This window comes from Callithrix jacchus, chromosome 16 (genome assembly GCF_049354715.1).
Source record: "Callithrix jacchus isolate 240 chromosome 16, calJac240_pri, whole genome shotgun sequence".
In the NCBI taxonomy this organism is placed as follows: domain Eukaryota; kingdom Metazoa; phylum Chordata; class Mammalia; order Primates; family Cebidae; genus Callithrix; species Callithrix jacchus.
In genome coordinates, this window is record NC_133517.1 from 34,263,205 (window position 1) to 34,282,922 (window position 19,718).

The 19,718-nt window shown below is 32.2% G+C and overlaps 1 protein-coding gene across 11 annotated transcripts in view; it reads left to right on the forward strand.

Annotated features, from left to right (window-relative positions):
- TRIQK (triple QxxK/R motif containing) overlaps nt 1–19,718 on the forward strand; it is a 276,517-nt gene that overhangs the window by 234,506 nt on the left and 22,293 nt on the right. For 6 of the 11 annotated variants that reach the window (XM_078353600.1, XM_054246741.2, XM_017965450.4 and 3 more), the window contains one exon: nt 12,295–12,376. In XM_078353600.1, the coding sequence (XP_078209726.1) occupies nt 12,316–12,376 (61 nt within the window). In that variant the 5' untranslated portion in view covers nt 12,295–12,315. Of the gene's footprint in view, nt 1–7,550; nt 7,710–12,294; nt 12,377–19,718 lie in introns of all 11 variants that reach the window. The other 5 variants (XM_078353601.1, XM_054246742.2, XM_008982884.4 and 2 more) reach the window with 2 other exon arrangements.

The window sequence follows — 19,718 nt, forward strand, 5'->3', positions numbered from 1 at the left end:
TTCCTTGTACTGCAACACCTCATGGGTGATGCAACTAGCTGAGCTGTGGTGTGTGGTAAATTGTCCTTGTGTGCTTCATAGTTGAGGCAAGGGCTGTTCTGGATGGTTCTGGTTTAAGTTTATCTTGATATAATGAATGGGCCCCTCTTTCATTTTCAAAAGTGTTCTGGCTTGGATGGTAAATTATATGGTCATCCTAGTATAGGTCTCTGATGACAGAATATTCCTTTCATTGTTACAACCTGGGAATTGGTTGATAAGCATGTCTTTTAGCCAGTTTTTGATATCTTTTATTTATTAACCAAAATGCTTATTTCCTTCTGTTACAATCCATCTTAATTAGCTTTCCAATGATCTAGGCCTCCATTTCCCAAACTTTACATAAAATAGAGGCTTCATGGGATGATAATATGCATTGTTTGAGAAATTGGACAAATAACATTGGGTAATATGGCTTATGTAAGCCCCCTCTTAGATTGACAGGGTACTTACAGAGACTCGGGAAAATTTATCTGTAGACTTCCTAAGCTTATTAATAGTAGTTTTATCCTAGAACTACCAAATTTTGGGAACTTGGTTCATGTTTTGTTTCAATGTAAGATGCATGTAAATTAAGAAAAATAAAAATTTTAACACTGGATAAAACAAACTTGGTTTTCAATAGTGATTTTGATAATATTTAGAGTGTATCAGAACATTTCATCTACACTGAACATAGATAAATTACTTAGAAATTCTTGGTCAAATGCATTTAACATTTGGGTTAAACATAAAAGCAGTGCCCTTTTTTTGCTAGTAAATCTTTGTTTCAGAAAAATGTATTGAAAAATCTGAATCATAAGAATTCACTAATATTCCATTAGAGCCAAGAAAGGCAGTTCATAAAGAGGAATTATGATCGAAGGAATTATGTTCGTTTAGTCAGGAATTACAGAGATAAAAGTAGATGCCATCTGAGATGTTTACATCTAGAGCTCCTTGTTTTCCTTCATTTTTTGAAGCCCAGTTTTTGGTACCAGCTGGATGAAATAAAGTTTTTTATTCATATGATAATTCAATCTTGAGTTTTATTTAATTTTCTTAAGATAATCCAATTTAGAGGGATTATAAGCATTGAAGACTCAAAGTTTGTGATCTTTAGATCAATAACCCCTTTTTCAATTACTCTGTCTCATCAGGAAAAGTAGTCTGAAGGTTTGTTGGGTAATAGTCAAGTAGATATGAAACCACCCTTTCTGAACCTCGGAATCCCTGAAGCTAACGTTACCTTTGCTTTTTCTCATTCCTTTTGTCTGATTAAGCTCTTAGTATGTAGTGGTACAAGCTGCCTGCCTTAGTGGCTTTATAGCAGAATTGCAGATGTCTGTTCTTTTTGCATGTTTGGCTATATATTTTTTCTTGTATTAGCACTTTGTAATCTTGAAAACAGGGTCTGCAGTTTCATTTGTTGGGTACCATATTATTATAATCTTTAAAAACTTTTAGAAAGAGGTTTATATTTTTAAAAAATCGTTTATTTAAAGGATAGTGCAATTTGTGTGATTAATGACTTTTTAGTTTGACTACTAAAAGTTACACCATAGACCAATTCTAGCTTAGCTAACCTATCTTATTTTGCAAATATAATCCAGAAAATTAACTCAAGTACATTTCCCATACTATTGAACTCAAACCCTGGTGAATCATAACAATCATTTTCCTACTTGAAAAAATCGCTGTTTAATAGAAGTTCTCTCCCTCATGTGGGCTTTCAGGTTTGAAGTGCCTATCTCTTTTATATTTGTGACAAGTCTAGAATTTAAATATATTATTCCATGGGACCCAGCTAATGCAGCCCGCCCCTCCCCCAATGATGAGCATTGTTGATGGTGCTTACAAAGCTGCTTTTTGTCTATTCTGGGCAGTATAAATTTAATGTGTTGTTTTCAAGTGTGTCATGTGTCCAGATGCCACAACAATCTGTGCATTAAAAAGACATTAAAATAAAAGTAAGTAAAATATTTGTGGGTATTTTTTGGTGGGAGCTGGGTTATTTGTGATACAATTATGTTTAATTAATTCTATGAGGTTTTGGGAAAAACAAGTGTTTCACTTTCTGATAGCAGTTTTAAACTTTTTATAGTGTAGATTTCTAATGCTCCCCAACCCTCCTCCGCCACCCCATACCTTCTTCTAGATTACCTGCTTTTGTTAACAATATTACCATCTGTCTAACCCAATATTTTTGCCAAGTATGGTCCAATTTGAAAACTGTCAGGGAGTAAGTGCTTGTTCAAAATGCTGCTTCCTTGGCCACTCCCCAACATTACTCACTGGGTATTTTTGAAGGGTGAGGCCTGGACTTTGTATTTTAACTATCACTTAAGTTGAAAAACATTGTTATCTTCAGTTTTTCCTCTGCCTCATTGCCCCCATCCAAGCTGTTCCTATATTCTAAAAAGTAAAACACCAAATAGAACTTCCTTTCTACTTGTTGCCTTGATTTAGGACTTAGTGGATTGCTTTTGGATCTTAACTGGATTTTTTTTCTAGCCTATTGGTTAACTTCAAACCTCCTAGTCTTTCTAATCTTATTAAAAAGTATCTGATTTGGTTACCTCACTGCACAAAATTCTTTTATGTCTTCCCATTGAATTCAGAAAAAGACTAAAGTTTCAGGGGATCATTAGAAACTTCCACAATTTAATTTTGCCGCCCAACCAGGCCTTGCTGTCCACTAGAGGCTGAAGGGTCTCACAGTCCCTACTCAGGCCTCCCATCTGCTTCCAGCTGTGTTTCTCAAATGCTAATATGCAGGCCTGTGAACTTGTTCAAAATATAAGCAATGATTCTCAAACTTTAATGGTGACAGCAGTTGCAGGGGAAATTTAAAAACAAAACAAAACTGAAGACCCATAGACCTTAGCCCCTAAGATTCTGATTCAGTAGGACTGTGATGGGGCCCAAAAATGTGTATTTACATGATTATCCCAGACAACTCTAATAGTGATTATGGACCACACTTTGACAAATGCTGATCTGGACCCTCAAGTTGCTCCTAATGAATAGGCGATACTAACTAGACTCTTGAGATCTGAGGCTTTCATCTGTGGTGCTGAATTCTAGCCAACTGACCTTTTCTGGAGGGATTGGAACTCCTCCATTTTACCAAGGCTACAGCTGACTCCTGGAGAGGCCTGAGTAATCATTGCAGTTTTGAGATAAAGTTAGTTCAAGATAATACACATTCCTGTTAACTTTTCTCACTGTCCAACCTGACCCATTTGGTCACATGTCCTCCACAAAATACTTATGCCCATATTATTCTGTATTATCTTTGGTTTTTCATGGACTAATCTCGTGCTATTTTCTTCCCTCTCTATTGTTTTATATCCCGTTGAACCAGTTCATCCTCAAACACTTTATTATTACTTTTACCTCTTGACGTTAATTGAAACTTGATTCTTCTTATAGACATCACTTTCCTGAAGCCACTTTAAATGGAAACTTCTTCCTTTGTTTACATACCTGTGGATCAAGAGGTTGATTTTCCAGAACATTTAAATTTCCTTCATATAAAAGCAAACAAGACAAATCAAATCAAAATCCCAGCTACTTTGTGATTCATTCCATTTGCTGTAGTGTCCTCTACCTCTCTTTTGCTGTTTATGGACATCCAGGTTCCTTCTTAGTCTTCCTAACTCTTAGTCTTTCTTTGAAGCCTCACCCAAATCCTTCTACCAACCTGGGTTCCCTCATTATTCACAGGTGTGGCATATGCATTATCCTGGTCTTTCAGTTCCTTAATGTATCTGCCATAAAGTTTTCCTACCACTTTAGTCCTTCTGGACTGAAATCTACTCCATCTCAATAATAATATTAATCGCCTCACACTCACACTGACTAGTGACCTTAGTAACCTTTTCTTCTCTAGTAAAATAACTAATTTTTAACTCCTAGTATTTGGCTTTTTTTTAAACTCTCAAATTTTATTATTTGGTTATTAACTTTATTAAGGCCAAAGATTGGTCCATTTTCTCCTTAACTCTAAACCTCTACTGTCTTCACTTCCTTTTCTACCTTTAGATGCCATAGAACATCATGTCACCCTCTTTTTATAGTACCCTAAAGTTTTTTTGCCATACTGCCTTTCTGTCTGGGAAACTTTAAATTCTGCTTACTCTAGTAGACTATCCTTCCCTATGTCAGCACTGAGTAGCTGAGCACTCAGAAAGAAAAATATTATTTGCAGTCAGGTAGTCCACTGCAGCCTCCTGGGCTCAAGAGATCCACCGACTTAAGTTTCCAGAGTAGCTGGTATTACAGGCACAAGTCACTGCACTCAGTTAATCATGTTTTCTTTACAGAACTCTTTCCATTCCTCCATAGCATTAATTCTAGCTCAGCACTTGCAAACCTTCAAACTTCCCACCTTTCTTTTCTCTCATAAGGAGATAATCTTGCCTTCTACTTCATAGTGAAAACAGAGTTACTAGATAGAATTCTCCCTACTTTTGGTTAATTTGTCAAAGTGTAGGTGAACTGGGCACTTTGATTTCTGAAAACTTTAGAATAACAACTCTTTAGCTCTCCAATTTTATACAGTAAGAATTGTTTCCTCATTGTAACAACTTATCTCAATGATAATATGATATCATTAATTTGAGTAATACTATAATTAATTGAAATAATTAATATTACTTATAATATTGCATTTTAATATTATAATTGTGTATACCTTGTCCACTTCACACTTGATGGTCTTTCAGATGATCTTTTTTTTTTTCATTTCCTTAAGTGTGGTGAGCTATCTTTGAAGGTCTGAATCATGAATGATGCCTTTAGGCAAGAGCTGAATGATTGATTACTCAGAGGTGACTCTTGTGTGCAATATTAAAATATATACGTTCCACAAGTGGGGATGTATTGAAAGGAAATTTAAAGTAAATTGTAGAACATGAGTAAATTCATGGAAACATGAATGAGCTTGTCAAAATCGTAGAACTAAAGCTGAATTTGTTAGTGTACTGGAACATGAGAAAGGAACAAATGACAAATTCAGATCATTAATGGTTCTTTATACTAAGGATTTTTGCTTTATCTAGGAAATGTGTCATCATTTCAATAACTTAAGTATGTTAGTGAATGAACAACTTTAAATTTGTAATACTCTGTAAACGGTCAATGTGCGATTAGATCAGGGACAAATATCTTCTGTGTTTATTATTATATCCTCAGCATCTAGCATGAAGTTGTATTTTCATGGTTGGTTCTCAACTTTGATCCAGCCATAACCAAATACCTTTTCTGCCTAATTATAGCTTCATGTTTAACGAAGAGTTTTCTTTAGTAAATGTCTTTCTTTTAGTCTTAAAAACTAAGGTAATTATTTTTTCTGTGGTCATGGGTTGAACTTTTTTTAATAACCTGTGTTTTGATATGTATTTAAATGTCACAATCTGGATTTAATGCTTTTTCTGGAAGCAGAGACATATGTGAAGGCTTCAGATTTCTTATTTCTTTACTTGTTCTTTCTGGATTTCATAAAAAAGGTATAAATGAGCAATAAAATAACTTGGTCGGAAGGTGATTGAATATAATACTACCTTTGTTTGCTTTTAAAGGTCAGATATTATGCTTAAAAATGCAGTTGGCAAAATTGCTCTGCAAAATTCAGGTTAAGAAAGCATAGTGAAAACAAAAATGCTGTATTTGATCTTAAAAGTCCTAACGGGTGCAAGATTTTAATTAGATAAAAATTAACTGAATTATTTTAATATCCAATTTAGGTATTAAATAAAATTAGCATTTTTCTTCTTTAAATATGTGTTATCAAGTTTCAAGAATGTTGGAAACTTGTGTGATGATTTAATCTGAAATCATTCCTACAGCAAAATTCATAAATAATAAATATTATCTTATTAATCCATATTTTAGTTTAGCTGGGTCTCAGAGCAAGTTAGTTCCTCAGGGAATGCAGTCTTCTTTATAAAAGAAGGTGATGAGACATACTCTCCAAGGAATTAAATTGTGAAACAATCTTGGTATTGTACATGCTAATATAAATCTGTTATTCCCTTTCCGCATCTATCACAACACATTTTAAATTGTGGCTGATCTTGTATGCAAATAGCTGTCTTATTAGACATTGCGGCTGTATGTGCTAATGTCTCCCTGGATTTCTTGGGAGTTTGCTATCTAACCATCAAAGCAATAGAAATGAATGATGATTACTGCAAGGCTTCGAAGAACAAAGAAAAGTCAGAACATTTTAAAGGTTCTACATGTCTGAGTCATTGACAGTTTGCACCATACAGATGAATGGGTATCTCTTCAGGTCATTTAAAATAGCCTCAATGTGTTTATTAGTAAGGTAAAATGCTTTCTATTTTTTTATGTTTCTTGCAGCTAATAAAATGTAAGTAATTTGTGTAAGAATGTGTTCTATAAGCATTTTTTTCGTCTTACCATTTGGTAAAATGTTATTTTACTTACTGAATAGAATATAATAATTTCAAAGACAATGAGAAAGTCTAAATTTTAATTAAATACTACCAAACCACTATAAAAGTAAAATTCAGCTACTTTGGTGAAAATGTATTTTTGATAGACCTCTTACTTTTTTATTTATTATAGGTAGTGAATGAATAAAATATTGACCTCTAAAGTGTTATCTATGTTGGGATGTTGGTTTAAATGACCAGGAAGGAATTGAGAGAAGCATAATGAGTAAACATTTTGGCAGAGAGCCTTAGTGATTTTCTTTAAAAAAAAAATTAGGCATAGTCTGCAAAGGAAAAGAAGAAAAATAAATTGAAAAGGGGATAATATATTGTTTATTCATTTAATTCAACTTGTTTTGTAAAATAGAGTGGCATCTTCCCTAGCTGCACACAATTAAGATTAAAATAACTTGATTCCTATTTACAATTAATAAATGCAAAATACTATGCAAATAGGATAGCTATATGAATAAATTATAATATATCTATTGACAATTTTTATGGTGCTTGTCTTGACAGAATTATTTTTAATGTTTTGAATTATAAGAAGTAAGACTATAAAATTAGTTGCTGTCTTGGTTTTATTTCTAGAATTTTTAAATGTTATCTTAATGTAGTAACTACATATTTTATTAGAAACAAAAATTGAACTGATTTGACTGTCTGAAATTGAACATACCAGATATTGCAATACTACTATAAATATAAAGATTGTTACAATTAGAAAAATATGTTTTTAGCTGAACTTATAATTTTATTACATATGAATAAAAATTGTTAAGTTGTAGATGCTTTTTACAGCATTGGGTGGGATCATTGTTAACTATCTGTGTGAAAACATATATAGATAAACAATACAATTTTGTCTGGACAGATTTCAAATGCATTTAGTGTCTTAGAACCTTAATAAAGCTCTTTAGAAAAATTACAGTTTGATAATTGCATCAGTTTATATGGAAACATCTATAATTATTTGTTTTAGTTTCAGTGATGACAACTATTGTAACAAATAGATGCAAAAAATATACAGTACTGCAAATGCTGCAAACTTATTTCTTGTTATCACAGCAATATGAAAGAGAAAAACAATTTGGTTGGATAGCTCTCCTCCATGCAGTCATTCATGATCCAGGCTGTTATCATCTTCAGCACGTCATGTTCAGAGTTAACCCTAGAGGTCATCTCCATTTCATCTGGATAAATGAGTATACAACGAAAGTTTTTTAGGTCAGTTCTAGAAGTAGCAAACAGTAATTTACTCACACTCTGTTGGCTGAAAATAAGTGATGCACCCACAACCAGCATCAAAGGAGGCTGAGAAATGTAGTCAAGTGTACCCAGAGGGGCGGGAGGAGGAAGGAGAACATGTATTTTAGTGAGTAGCCAATAGTTTTTATAATAATTTCTCTTTCTGGCCTGAAAATAGCTATACACATTATTTTTTTTTTTGTCTTCCCAATCGAGAGAACCTACACTTTCCATTTATTGCATCTAGCTCCAAGCCAAGGATCTCAAGCTAACACACAGTCCTCTGTCTCAATTTGACTATGACAGGCTTGGCTGGGTGCGGTGGCTCATGCCTGTAATCCTAGCACTTTGGGAGGCCGAGGTGGGTGGATCACCTGAGGTCAGGAGCTCAAGATTATGACATTCTTCTACTCTTCTCCAGCATCACAAAACCCTAAGAAATAATGATTAAGCAGTGGGTAACTGCTTTGTACCTGCAATAATCATTCCCATCTGTAAAGGGAAGAATGGGAAACACTCACAGGAGTCATTGGTCCATTGTGATAATGAAACCTGCTGCCCATGAGACCGCTGAGAAGATCCACTGTACTAAAGTAGAAGTTTCAGTTTATGGTCTTTTTGTCCATTCGTCATGGCTCTCCCCTCTGGATGGTTCTTCCTTTCTAGTCATGTGTGGAGTAGATGTTTCAGACTCTATAGAGTTTGTCTTCCTTGGGGTCTGCTGTATGCTGATTTAAATGTATAGGCCCAAAAGTTGGCTTTCATTCAAAGACTTTTTTAGATTATGTTTCTGGTTTCTTTGCAAATACAGTTCCCTCAAATTTTAGTAACATTTTTACCATTTCTACTCAGTAGCATGTGCCAGTAAATACAATGCAGTTTCTTTTCTAGATCTAATTCTCATGTCCACTTTTTTTTTCTGTGCTTCAGAACTCCTAGGCTTCTCTTTTTCTACCCAATAGTGTCTACTTTGAAGTAATCTGAAATAATAGGCTGAGGTGAGATAGTAAAACCCCTAATCTGCTCTGTCCCTCTCTCTCTCTCTCTCTCTCTCTCTCTTTTTTAAGCTGGTAAGTTTTAAAGGGTCTTTGTTCTTCAAAGCCTGTTTTTGTTTTTGTTTTTTCCTGTTATTTGGTTCTTAGAAGAAATTGTTTTTTTCCAACATTTTTAGCCCCAAATTACTAGACTTTCCTTTTCCTATATTTTTGCTTGTGACATGAGCAGTTCTTGTCTGACCTCATCTTCATCTTGTAGCACCTCACTAGAAGGAATGAGGAACAACTTCAAGGTACCAGTTTGGAGAATACTTATGACTATAACATTCATATTCCATAAATAATGACATATTTGAATTGAGACTATGAAATATAGTCTGTGCTAGGAAGAAAAGGAGAATATGAGTGTGGTGATCAGGTTGTACTCTCAGCTGCAATAAATTCAATAAAAATCATAAAACTTATAGAGCAGAAATATTAATTATGACAAAAAGTGCAAAAAAATCAACAATACAAAAAGTTGATTTTTTAAAAGATAAGTAGAACAAACCTTTGCTTGCCCAAAGAATAAAAGGAGAAAACTCAAATAAAATGGGAAGTAAAAAAGAAGAATTACAACTGATACCACAGAAATGCAAAGATTGTTAGAGAGTGCTATGAACAACTGTATGCCAACAAATTGCAAAATCTAGAAGAAAAGAATACATTCCTGGGCATATAAAGCCTACTAAGATTAAACATGACAAGACAGAATAGTTGAACAGAACAATAATGAATAATGAGTTTGAAGTAGTAATAAAAAAATCTTCCATCAGAGAAAAGCCGAGGACCTGATAAGATTCACTACTGACTTCTACCAACCAGTTAAAGAACTACTACCATTTCTACTCAGACTATTCCAAAATATTGAAGAGGAGGGAGTACTGCCAAACTCATTTTACAAGGCTGGCATTACTCTGATATGAAAACCAGACAAGAACACAATAAAAAAAAAGGAAAACTACAAAATAATATTCCTGATGAACATAGATGTAAAAATGTCAGCAAAATACTACAAACCAAATTCAGCAACACATTAAAAAGATAATGCATCATGATCAAGTGGTATCACCCCAGTGATGCAGGGATGGTTCAGCAAACACAAAACAATAAAAACGATGTATCACAACAACAGCATCAAGAACAAACAGCACATGATCAGTTTAATTGATGTTGAAAAAGTATTCAATAAAATTTAACATTCCTTCATGATAAAATTCATATTGTTAAAAGTTCTCTTCTACCCATAGTGATCTACAGATTTAATGCGATCTCTATCAAAATACCAATGACATTCTCCACAAAAATAGAAAGAACAATCCTAAAATTTATGTGGAACCCCGTAAGATCCCCAATAGCTAATTCAGTTCTGAGCAAAAAGCGCAAAGCCGGAGCATCACACTCTCTGATTTCAAATTATACTACAAAGTTATAGTAATGAAAACAATTGGGTACTGGCATAAAAACAGACACATAGACCAATGGAACAGAACTGAGAAACCTTAGAGTTTACTCATTTTTTATAAAAGTACCAAGAACTCACACACTTAAAGTTTACTCATGTTTTATAAAAGTGCCACGAACTTACAATGGGGAAAGGATTGTGTCCTTAATTAATGGTTCTGGGAAAACTGGGTATCTATATGCAGAAGAATTCCCTATCTTTCATCATATGCAAAAATCAATTCAAAATGGATTAAAGACTTAAATATAAGACATAAAAAACTATGAAACTACTAGATAAAACATTGGGAAGACACTACAGGACATTGGTCTTTCAAAAATTTGGGGGATAGCTCTTGAAAGCCCAGGCAACCAAATAAAAAATAGACACATAGTATTACATCAAGCTAGAGAGCTTCTTCACAGCAAAGAAAACAATCAACAGAGTGAAGAGACACGTTACAAAACAGGAGGAAGTATTTGCAAAATATTCATCCAACAATGGATTAATACTCAATATATAAGGAGCTCAAACAACTCAATAACAAAACACAATTCAATGAAAAATGGGCAAAAGAACTAAACAGACATTTCTCAAAAGAAGATACAAATGGCCAACAGGTATATGAAAAACAGGCTCAACATCACTAATCATTAGGGATATTCAAATTGAAAGCAGAGTGAGTTATCATCTCATCCTAGTTACTGTGGCTACTATCAGAAAGAAAAACTAACAAGTGCTGGTGGGGATGTGGAGAAAGGGGAATGCTCATACAGTGTGAGTGAAAATGTAAATTGGGACAGCCATTATGGAAAACAATATGGAGGTTCCTGAAAAAACTAAACATAGAACTACCTTATGATCCAACTATCCTTCTCCTGGGCATATATCCAAAAGAAAGGAAATCAGTATATGGAAGACATATCTGAATTCTCATGTTCGTTGCAGCATTATTCAAAATAACCAAGATATGGAATCAATCTAAGCATCCATCAACAGACGAATGGATAGCAAAAATGCAGTCTCTATGCACAGTGAAGGATTATTCAGCCATAAAAATGAAATGCTACCATTTTTAGCAACATAGTTGGAACTGAAGGTCTTTATGTTAAGTGAAATAAGCAAGGCACAGAAAGACATATATTGCCTGTTCTCACTCATTTGTGAGAACTGAAAAAGTGGATCTAATAGAGATAGAGAGTAGAATAGTGACTACCAGTGTCAGGGATGGGAAGTGGGTAGAAGGGTGGAGAAGTTGGTTAAGGGATACAAGAATACAGTTAGATAGAAGAAATAATTTCTAGTATTTGATAGTACAGTAGGACAATTATGATTAACAATAATTTATTGTATATTCTAAATACCTAGAAGAGAAGATTTGTTATACTCCCAACACAAAGATCATATGAATGTCTGAGGTGATGGATATTCTAATTATTCTGATTTGGTCATTAGTCATTGTATACAGGTATCAAAATATTATATATATTCCCCCAAAGAATGTACAACTATTGCATATCAATAAAAATATGTTGAAGATTAAATCAAACAGTGCATATGATGTAACAAGCATGAAAATATTAATAAATGGTAGTAGTTTTTGCTGTTGACATTAACAGGGGCAGAACTAGAACTGAATTCATCTGCTTTGGTTGCATATGTCATCTGTTTAAAATAAAATACAAAATACTTGAGATTAAACTTTACCCTTACATTTTATGTAACATAGTATATATATATATACATATCCAAAATATATATACTTGTAAATAAACATGTTGCCAAAAGCCCCAACCTATTTTTATATTTACAGATAATATTCTCTAACAGTGTGGTTTAATCGAGCACTCATAGTACTTGATAAGATAAATGTTACCAAAAACAAATGATTGAGAAATTTAATTACCAGCAATTATATCATTGATAATTTATTCAAAGGATTTTGTTTTTTATGAATATTTAATATAAATGTCAAAGGTACTTGTACCCATTGCTTTAAAAATGAATTTTATAGAATAGACTATTTATGAATTTTATAGATATTGCTGTTTTAAAAAGAATTTCATTATAATTGTTTTCTTTTCAGCAGGCATTTTGGAGATCAAAGATGGGTAAAAAAGATGCTTCTACTATAAAACTTCCTGTTGATCAATACCGAAAACAAATTGGTAAGCATGAATTATCTTTGATACACTCCTATGAATTAAGATAAAAACACAATTATGCATATAAATTTTCTTTAATACTTATGATACACAGAAATATATGAATGAAGAAGGACTTTATAGAGCTTTATGGAAGCAAAAGTACATGCAGTCCTGCTTTTACCATTGATATGAACTTCATGCACTTATGATTTTTCAGTGTTCTCATAATTTTAATTAATTTAATAAAACAAAAAACAAATATTGTTATTATTAAGGATGAATGCTTTTATACAGTCAGCATTTTTAAATTTTATAATTTATTAAATCATTCATTTGTATTAACATATTACATATTACAATTTAACATATTATAACTATAAATTCTGTTGACTCTTAATGGTAATAATTTGATAACTTCAAAATTCTCCTGTAAAATTTGCTAAATGAAGTAGAACAAATGTGGATTAAGTGGATAGCTGAGCTCAGAAAAAAAAAAAAAAAGAGAATTTTCCAGGGGTCATATTTGAAAGAAGGATTAAAGAAGACAGCATACAAGGATTTCTAGCTGGAATTGAAACTCCCAAATATATTTGGACACTCAAAGAGATATTACCCTAGTAGAATGGTGGACTAGAAAAGCTCACTCAGCACAGTAAGATAACAGGAAGCTTACCTGTTTTAAATTAGGCTCTAGGTGCAGAATTTTCTTTTCAAGGATACATGGAGTATTTCTAAAAAATTACCTACCTACATACTAGTGACAAAGGAGGTACCTCAAGTTTTAAAGAATCAATATCCTATAACTTCATTTTTTAATCAAATGTAGTAAATTAGAAATTAGTTAGAAGCAAAAAGGTAAATTTCCCTTCTTCACCCTACCATCTCCTTTAGTGTACTTTTTCCCATCTCTACCATTACTTTGGAAATACAAAATAAATTAATACAAATAACTCTTCTAGGCAACTAAAGGATAAACAAAGAAGTTACAGTAGAAGTCAGCATATAAATAGAAACAATTGATACCAAAATAAAATATATATCTATTTCATAAGTAAGATGCAAAATGTACACTTTATAAAGAAAAATATATTTCTGCAAAACAAAAGACATGCATACAAAGTGAAAAATATTTGGAATACAAATAGCCTGTTAATAATTTTTATAGTACATATTTGAGGTGGACAACATGACATTTTATTATACACACACATACATACACATACACACACACAGTAGATGATTACTACAGTCAAGCCAATTAAAAATATGCATCATTTCGCATAGTACCTTTTCTGTGTGGCTAAGAGTTCTAAAATCAACTCTCAGCAAATACCAGTGTAAAAATACAACATTATGAATGATAGTCCTCATGTGGTATATCAGATCCATGGTTTATTCATCCTGCATAATTGCAGTTTTACTCTCAACCTACATCTCTGCATTTCCCCTTCCCTCCAACTCTAGTAACCCCCATTCCACTTTCTTTTTCTACGTATTTGACATCTGTTTTTTAAGACTGAAAATATAAGGGAGATCATGCAGGATTTTTCTTTCTTTGTCTGGCTTACTTCACTTAGCATAATGTCCTCTAATTTCATCTACGTTTTCCCAAATGGCAGGGCCTTCTTTTTAAAGGCTGAAATGTATTTTCATATATGTATAAAATTTCTTGGGCCTGTCATTTGTCAGTGGACACTTAGATTGTTTCCACATCTTGGTTATTGTGAATAATGTGGCAGCAAACATGGTATCTCTAAAATGTGATTTTATTTTCTTTGGGTATATACCTAGGAGAGGGATTGCTGGGTCATATAGTAGTTATATTTTTATTTTTTGAGGAAACTTCATACTATTTTTTCCATTTCTACTAACAATATACAAGGATTCCCTCTTTTCCATATCCTCGCTAACATTTGTTATCTTTTGTTTTTTTGAACACAGTCATCCTAACAGGTGTGAGACATTATCTCATTGTGGTTGGATTTGCACTTAGGACCTTTCCATGTACCTGTTTGTCATTTTCTTCATTTTCTTTGGAGAAATGTCTGTTCAGATCTTTGACCATATTCTAGTCAGGTATGTTCATTCAGGTTGTCTTTTTTACTACTGTAAAATAGAAGTTCCTTATATAATTTGACTTAACTCTTTCTCAAATACATGGCCTTGAGTACATATTTTTTCTAGTACATATTTAAGGTGTACAACATGTTGTTTGGTTATACGCACATATACATACACATACACACAATGATTACTAAAGTCAAACCACTTAAAATATGCATTATCTCACATAGTACCTTTTCTGTGTGTGGTAAGACATACACAGAAAAATATTAAAAATGGTAAGTGATTACTACACACACAGAATAGGTAATTACTACAGCTTTGGTTTAAATTCTATTTTGTCAGATGTAAGTATAGCTACTCTTGCCCTTTTTGGGTTACAATTTGCATAAAAAATCTTTTTTCATCTCTTTACTTTTGGCCTGTGTGTGTCTTAAATCTAAAGCTAGTCTTTTATAGAGAACATATAACTGAACCTTTTTTTATCCATTGAGGCACTCTATATCTTTTGATTGTTGAGTTTAATGTATTTATGTTTAGAGTAATTTTTGGTAGTAAGTACTTTTTATTGTCATTTTTGTTAATTGTTTTCTGTCTCTTTTGCACTTTTTTTGGCCTTTTCTTCCTCTCTTGGTATCTTCCTTTGCAACGTGATAATTTTTGTGGCGATATACTTCGATTCTTTCTATTTATCTTTTCTGTATGTATTATTAGTTTTTTTTCTTTGTGGTTACCCTGAGACTGCCATAAAACATCAGTCTAGTATAAAGTGATAATAGCTTAACTCTAATCACATACAAAAGCTCCACTCTTCTTTGCAAATTGATTTTTAACCTTGTTTTTTATACAGACAATGTTTTCTCTATGATGTCATTTTGATACTAATGTTTCCTCTCTGAATTAGTATGCAGTCAATTTTGTTAACATTCCCTGTGCTTGAAAGGAATAGGTATTCTCTATTCGGATGCAGTACTACTTATGTTAATTACGGTTTTCACATCTATTTTGTACTTTTTATATATTTTAGCTGTCATTTTTGAAAACCCTAAGACTATAGTTTTCAATTCTTGTACTTCTATCCAGTTCTGCTTTGTATATTTGAACCTAAGTTTTTGTTGCTTAGCATTTGTAAATTGGTCAATATTTATATGAGTTTCCTTTTCTATTATATCATGGCCATTTTATTCATAAAGTATTCATGAAGTTTCTGTTTAGAGTTCTTTTTGTTTTATATTAATATTGGTAAAATACCATTATTTTGTTAAGTATTCTGGTATTTTTCTTATTCCTTTATTTTTATCTATAAATAAATGATGTAATTGATTTCTTAATACAGCTGGAAAATCTTTGTTTTTAAGCAAGTAAATTTAATGTAATTTACTATGAATAAAAAATCTGCATATTTTGCTATTTTTATTTACATTTTTCATTTGTAGTGATTTTCCTTGAGTAATCTCTACTCTAAGCTTTTTTCTTGCACATTTTGACCACGTTTTCTTTTGCATTCTCCAATTTTCAACATTTTCCATTTATTTTTTTTTCTTTTCCTTTGGGAATGGGGGAGGAATTTCTCATATTTTTGTGGCATATTTGACTTAATAAAGTATATTGGTATTCTTATTTAACCTAGACAATAAGGATTTTTAAACTTTTATATGTGATTAATTTTTTCTATCTTTCATGTATGCTTTTTTAAAATTGTACTTACTGTAATTTAAATGTTATTGATGACAGAAGCTCCATCTAATACTTTTGGCATCTCTAATGATGTTCACAAAAGGTACTTAATAAATATTTAAATAATCAATAAAGCAACTTTCCGAATTCTCAGGTGATTCTTAGTTTTGTGCTATTCTTTTAGTTTTTGTTTTTGATTTTACTTCTCTAGATCCCCAAGGGTATCCTGCATATAACCACTTCTTAAATGTTTGTGGATTTTTTTTGTATGCTTATCTTGCAAATTCAAGTTTGATATTATTTATAATATCTTCTATTTAACTATAATCCTCCTCCATGTATAACTTGTTGCTTGGTTCAGATTTTTCATATGAATTTTCTTGGAAATTCATGTATATTTTTTGAGTAACTTGATTTATATTTAGCAGCTCTAAGCTTGGCGCTTGTTTCTTAGTACCTAATGTGGAATTAAATGATGGTGTATTCTCTGTAATGGCAATGTATGACAAGCTGTTCTGTCCAAGCATTGAAAAATTATCATTGGTTTGAATTGCTTCTATAAAATAATTAAAATAAAAATATTGCACGAGATTTAAATTTTTAATGATGAATTTACCAGCCTGCTGTCTATAGTCTGGATATCTCTAAATAATTTTGAGGAAAGTTTTACTTTTTGCATAGTTTACTTTTGTAGATAATACTTTTTTTCTTTAGGGAAATTATGGTATCATTTGCACGATTTATCTAATATAAAGATACCTTATGCTGATGGTAATCTACTGGATTATTTATGGCTTTGTAGTTATTTTCATTCTATCAATTTGATTGATTAATGTTTTACTTAGTTATTTTCCTGTGAGAATTTGTAATTTTATTCATCTTGAAGGTATTAAAATGCAGGCCATTTGTTTGCTGACATAGTTACTAGAGTTTTTTAACAAGATTCCATACAAAAGACTATCGACCCCTAGTTTTATAATGAGTCTTCTTCAGATATTTGTAGTTTGCAATATAGGAACTGAAAATAGTGTTCATATGGCAGTTGCAAATTTACTTTATATGAAAAATTGTATTACTTTTATATGTAATTTAGGTAATGCAAGAAAAGTAAGATTCCAAGTAATGTTTTGCTTTTTGATGAAGGGAGGAAGGATATGAAGCAGTTGATGAGATTTATTCTAAAAATGTTGAAGGAAATATAAAAGTCTTTATTGTTGATTACCAAATATTATTTGCCAGTATTTTTGGCATACTGTAAATAACTCATCTTCCAATAATTCATTTGAGTAATTAAATTTAGATTGCAAATTTTTCTTTTCAAATATTTTGACTCTTATCTTTCTGCTATACTATTGTATCTTAATTGGTGTGGTCTATATAAATGGACAATAAATTATATATCTTTGTTATAGAGATCAGACAGTGAATAGAATTTGGTATTCATCCCAGACAGAATTATGATTGAATGTATTTGCAAGATTAAAGCACTGAATTTACTTTTTTCTAATTAAAGGCAATTAAAGATTTCTAGACACAAATAAAAGACAATGAATTGAGGAATAAGTGCAGGAGCAAGTCCATTTGCAGGTGAAAAGATGTGCCTTTGAAGCAGAACCAGCTGTATTTTCATTGAAAGAATAACAGTTTAGGAAGCTTTTCTGCATGTGCTTGCTTGATAGCATAATGTACTCATAAGCAGCTTATGCAGTATTCAGAAAATAACAGTGCATTAATTTTTAAAGCAGCAAAGGCAGAGGAAGAGCAGTACTGCCACATGATGATAATGAGTGTGGCTAGTGTAAAGTTGGCTGTTGAGAAAGAAACAGTGAGCTTCTAGAAAATGAACATTCGTAAAACAATAACCAGATATTCACATGATAATGAGCTTGAGCAGCAATATCAACAAAGGGCAAAGATGTAGTCTTGTTTCTGGGCAAGGGTAAGGAATTGAACAGCAAAGAGCCAAAAGCAGTAAAGTAGTCTATTTTTTAAATTAAACTAAGGAAACTCCCATGAAAAACCATGTTAAAATGATCGCTTTAAATATGAAATAATTGCTGGCATAAAGAAGATTTTAGAACATATAAAGGACTGTATTTATCCCTAAAATATTGTAATATGAGGAATTGTAAATGATAAGGTATTAAAATAGTTATAATTTGTATTAAATGTATGTTTCATACCTATCAACATTAATATATGTTTTAGTAGATATCTTTGTATGTACTTAAATGTGTGTGTATGTTTTATAGGGATAGCACTAATGCCAGAGTTAAACATGTTTTATTCACACTAATATATAAGCAAAGGGACTTTTAACACAGGTAATATCTACTAATTAGAAATTATAACTTAAAATGGCTTTTAAGGTATTTTGTTTACAAAGAGATACTACAGATTTTCTGTACAGTATATGCAAGTAAAAATTACGTATTTGCATGCTACCATCTTTGCTACCAAAAACTCCAGACATAATTTGAAATTCTTTGCATTGACGTTTGCTTTTTAATAATGACTCTACTTTCAGTTAATACTCATAATCCCTGTTTAAGACTTGAAGCAGGAAATTCTGTTGGTTATGCACCATGAATTTACAAGAATATATTTTTAAACTATATTTAACAGGAGGATACAGAGACGAACTAGTTTGATTTGTTAAAGTTGCTGGAATTGGGAGCTGTACATACATTATTAAGTGAATCTTTGTCTTCTATTAAGCTTACCTCTTTGTCTTCTGTTAAGATTACCTATGAGATTGGAAGAAACCAATCACAAAGGTAATCTTTTAGGGACTAAGAAAGATGTTTAAAATGATCCTAGGAAGAAGTATGCATTCTACTTTGGTCTTAGTTTTATAAGATGTGAGCCATATAAGGAAATAGCCATGATTCCAAAGAAAAACAAAAAAGAAAAATGGTGGTAAAAAGAGAAAGTCCTTCAGTGTCAAAACTCCCAACTTATGTCAATCCCTTCAAAACTTGTTCCTTTTCCCTTATATTTTGGAATCAATCAATCAATCTCAATCTCTTTCTCTCCCATTTTCATGTTATTTCAAGATGAATTTCTGTCAAGGCGGAGGTTGCAGTGAGCCGAGAGTACGCCATTGCACTCCAGCCTGGAGCCTGGTGACAGAGCAAGACTCTGTCTCAGAAAAAAAAAAAAAAGAAAAGAAATCTGAAAATGATCTAAGGATATCCCCACAACCCTCCACAGCTACCCAAACATATATCTCAATCAAGCTTGAGCTGCTGTTGACTAAGTCCAGGATCTTAAGGGACATCGAGTCTTCCTTTTATTCTATTGTGATCTGGCCTAAAAGAAGAGGAAGAAATGTTTCTAAATTTTTGATAATAGTGATTTTATGGGGAAATTGGTTGTGTAGGGAAAATGAGTGTTACATTCTAGGAGCAAGCAAAGAAATATAGGTTCCAGCTGTCATTCTCAGTTCTCTAGTTGGTCATAGTAGTTGTAACTTATGACTTTCTTTCTTCAGTATTCATTTTAGATATTCTTAGTTTGAACCTCAGTTCAAGAATCTTAGTTTGCTGAGGGTTTTTGCCTTTGAAAATTTAAAAATTGTATAAAATTTTATCATTGGTCAAAGTAGTACTTAAGTTGTCCC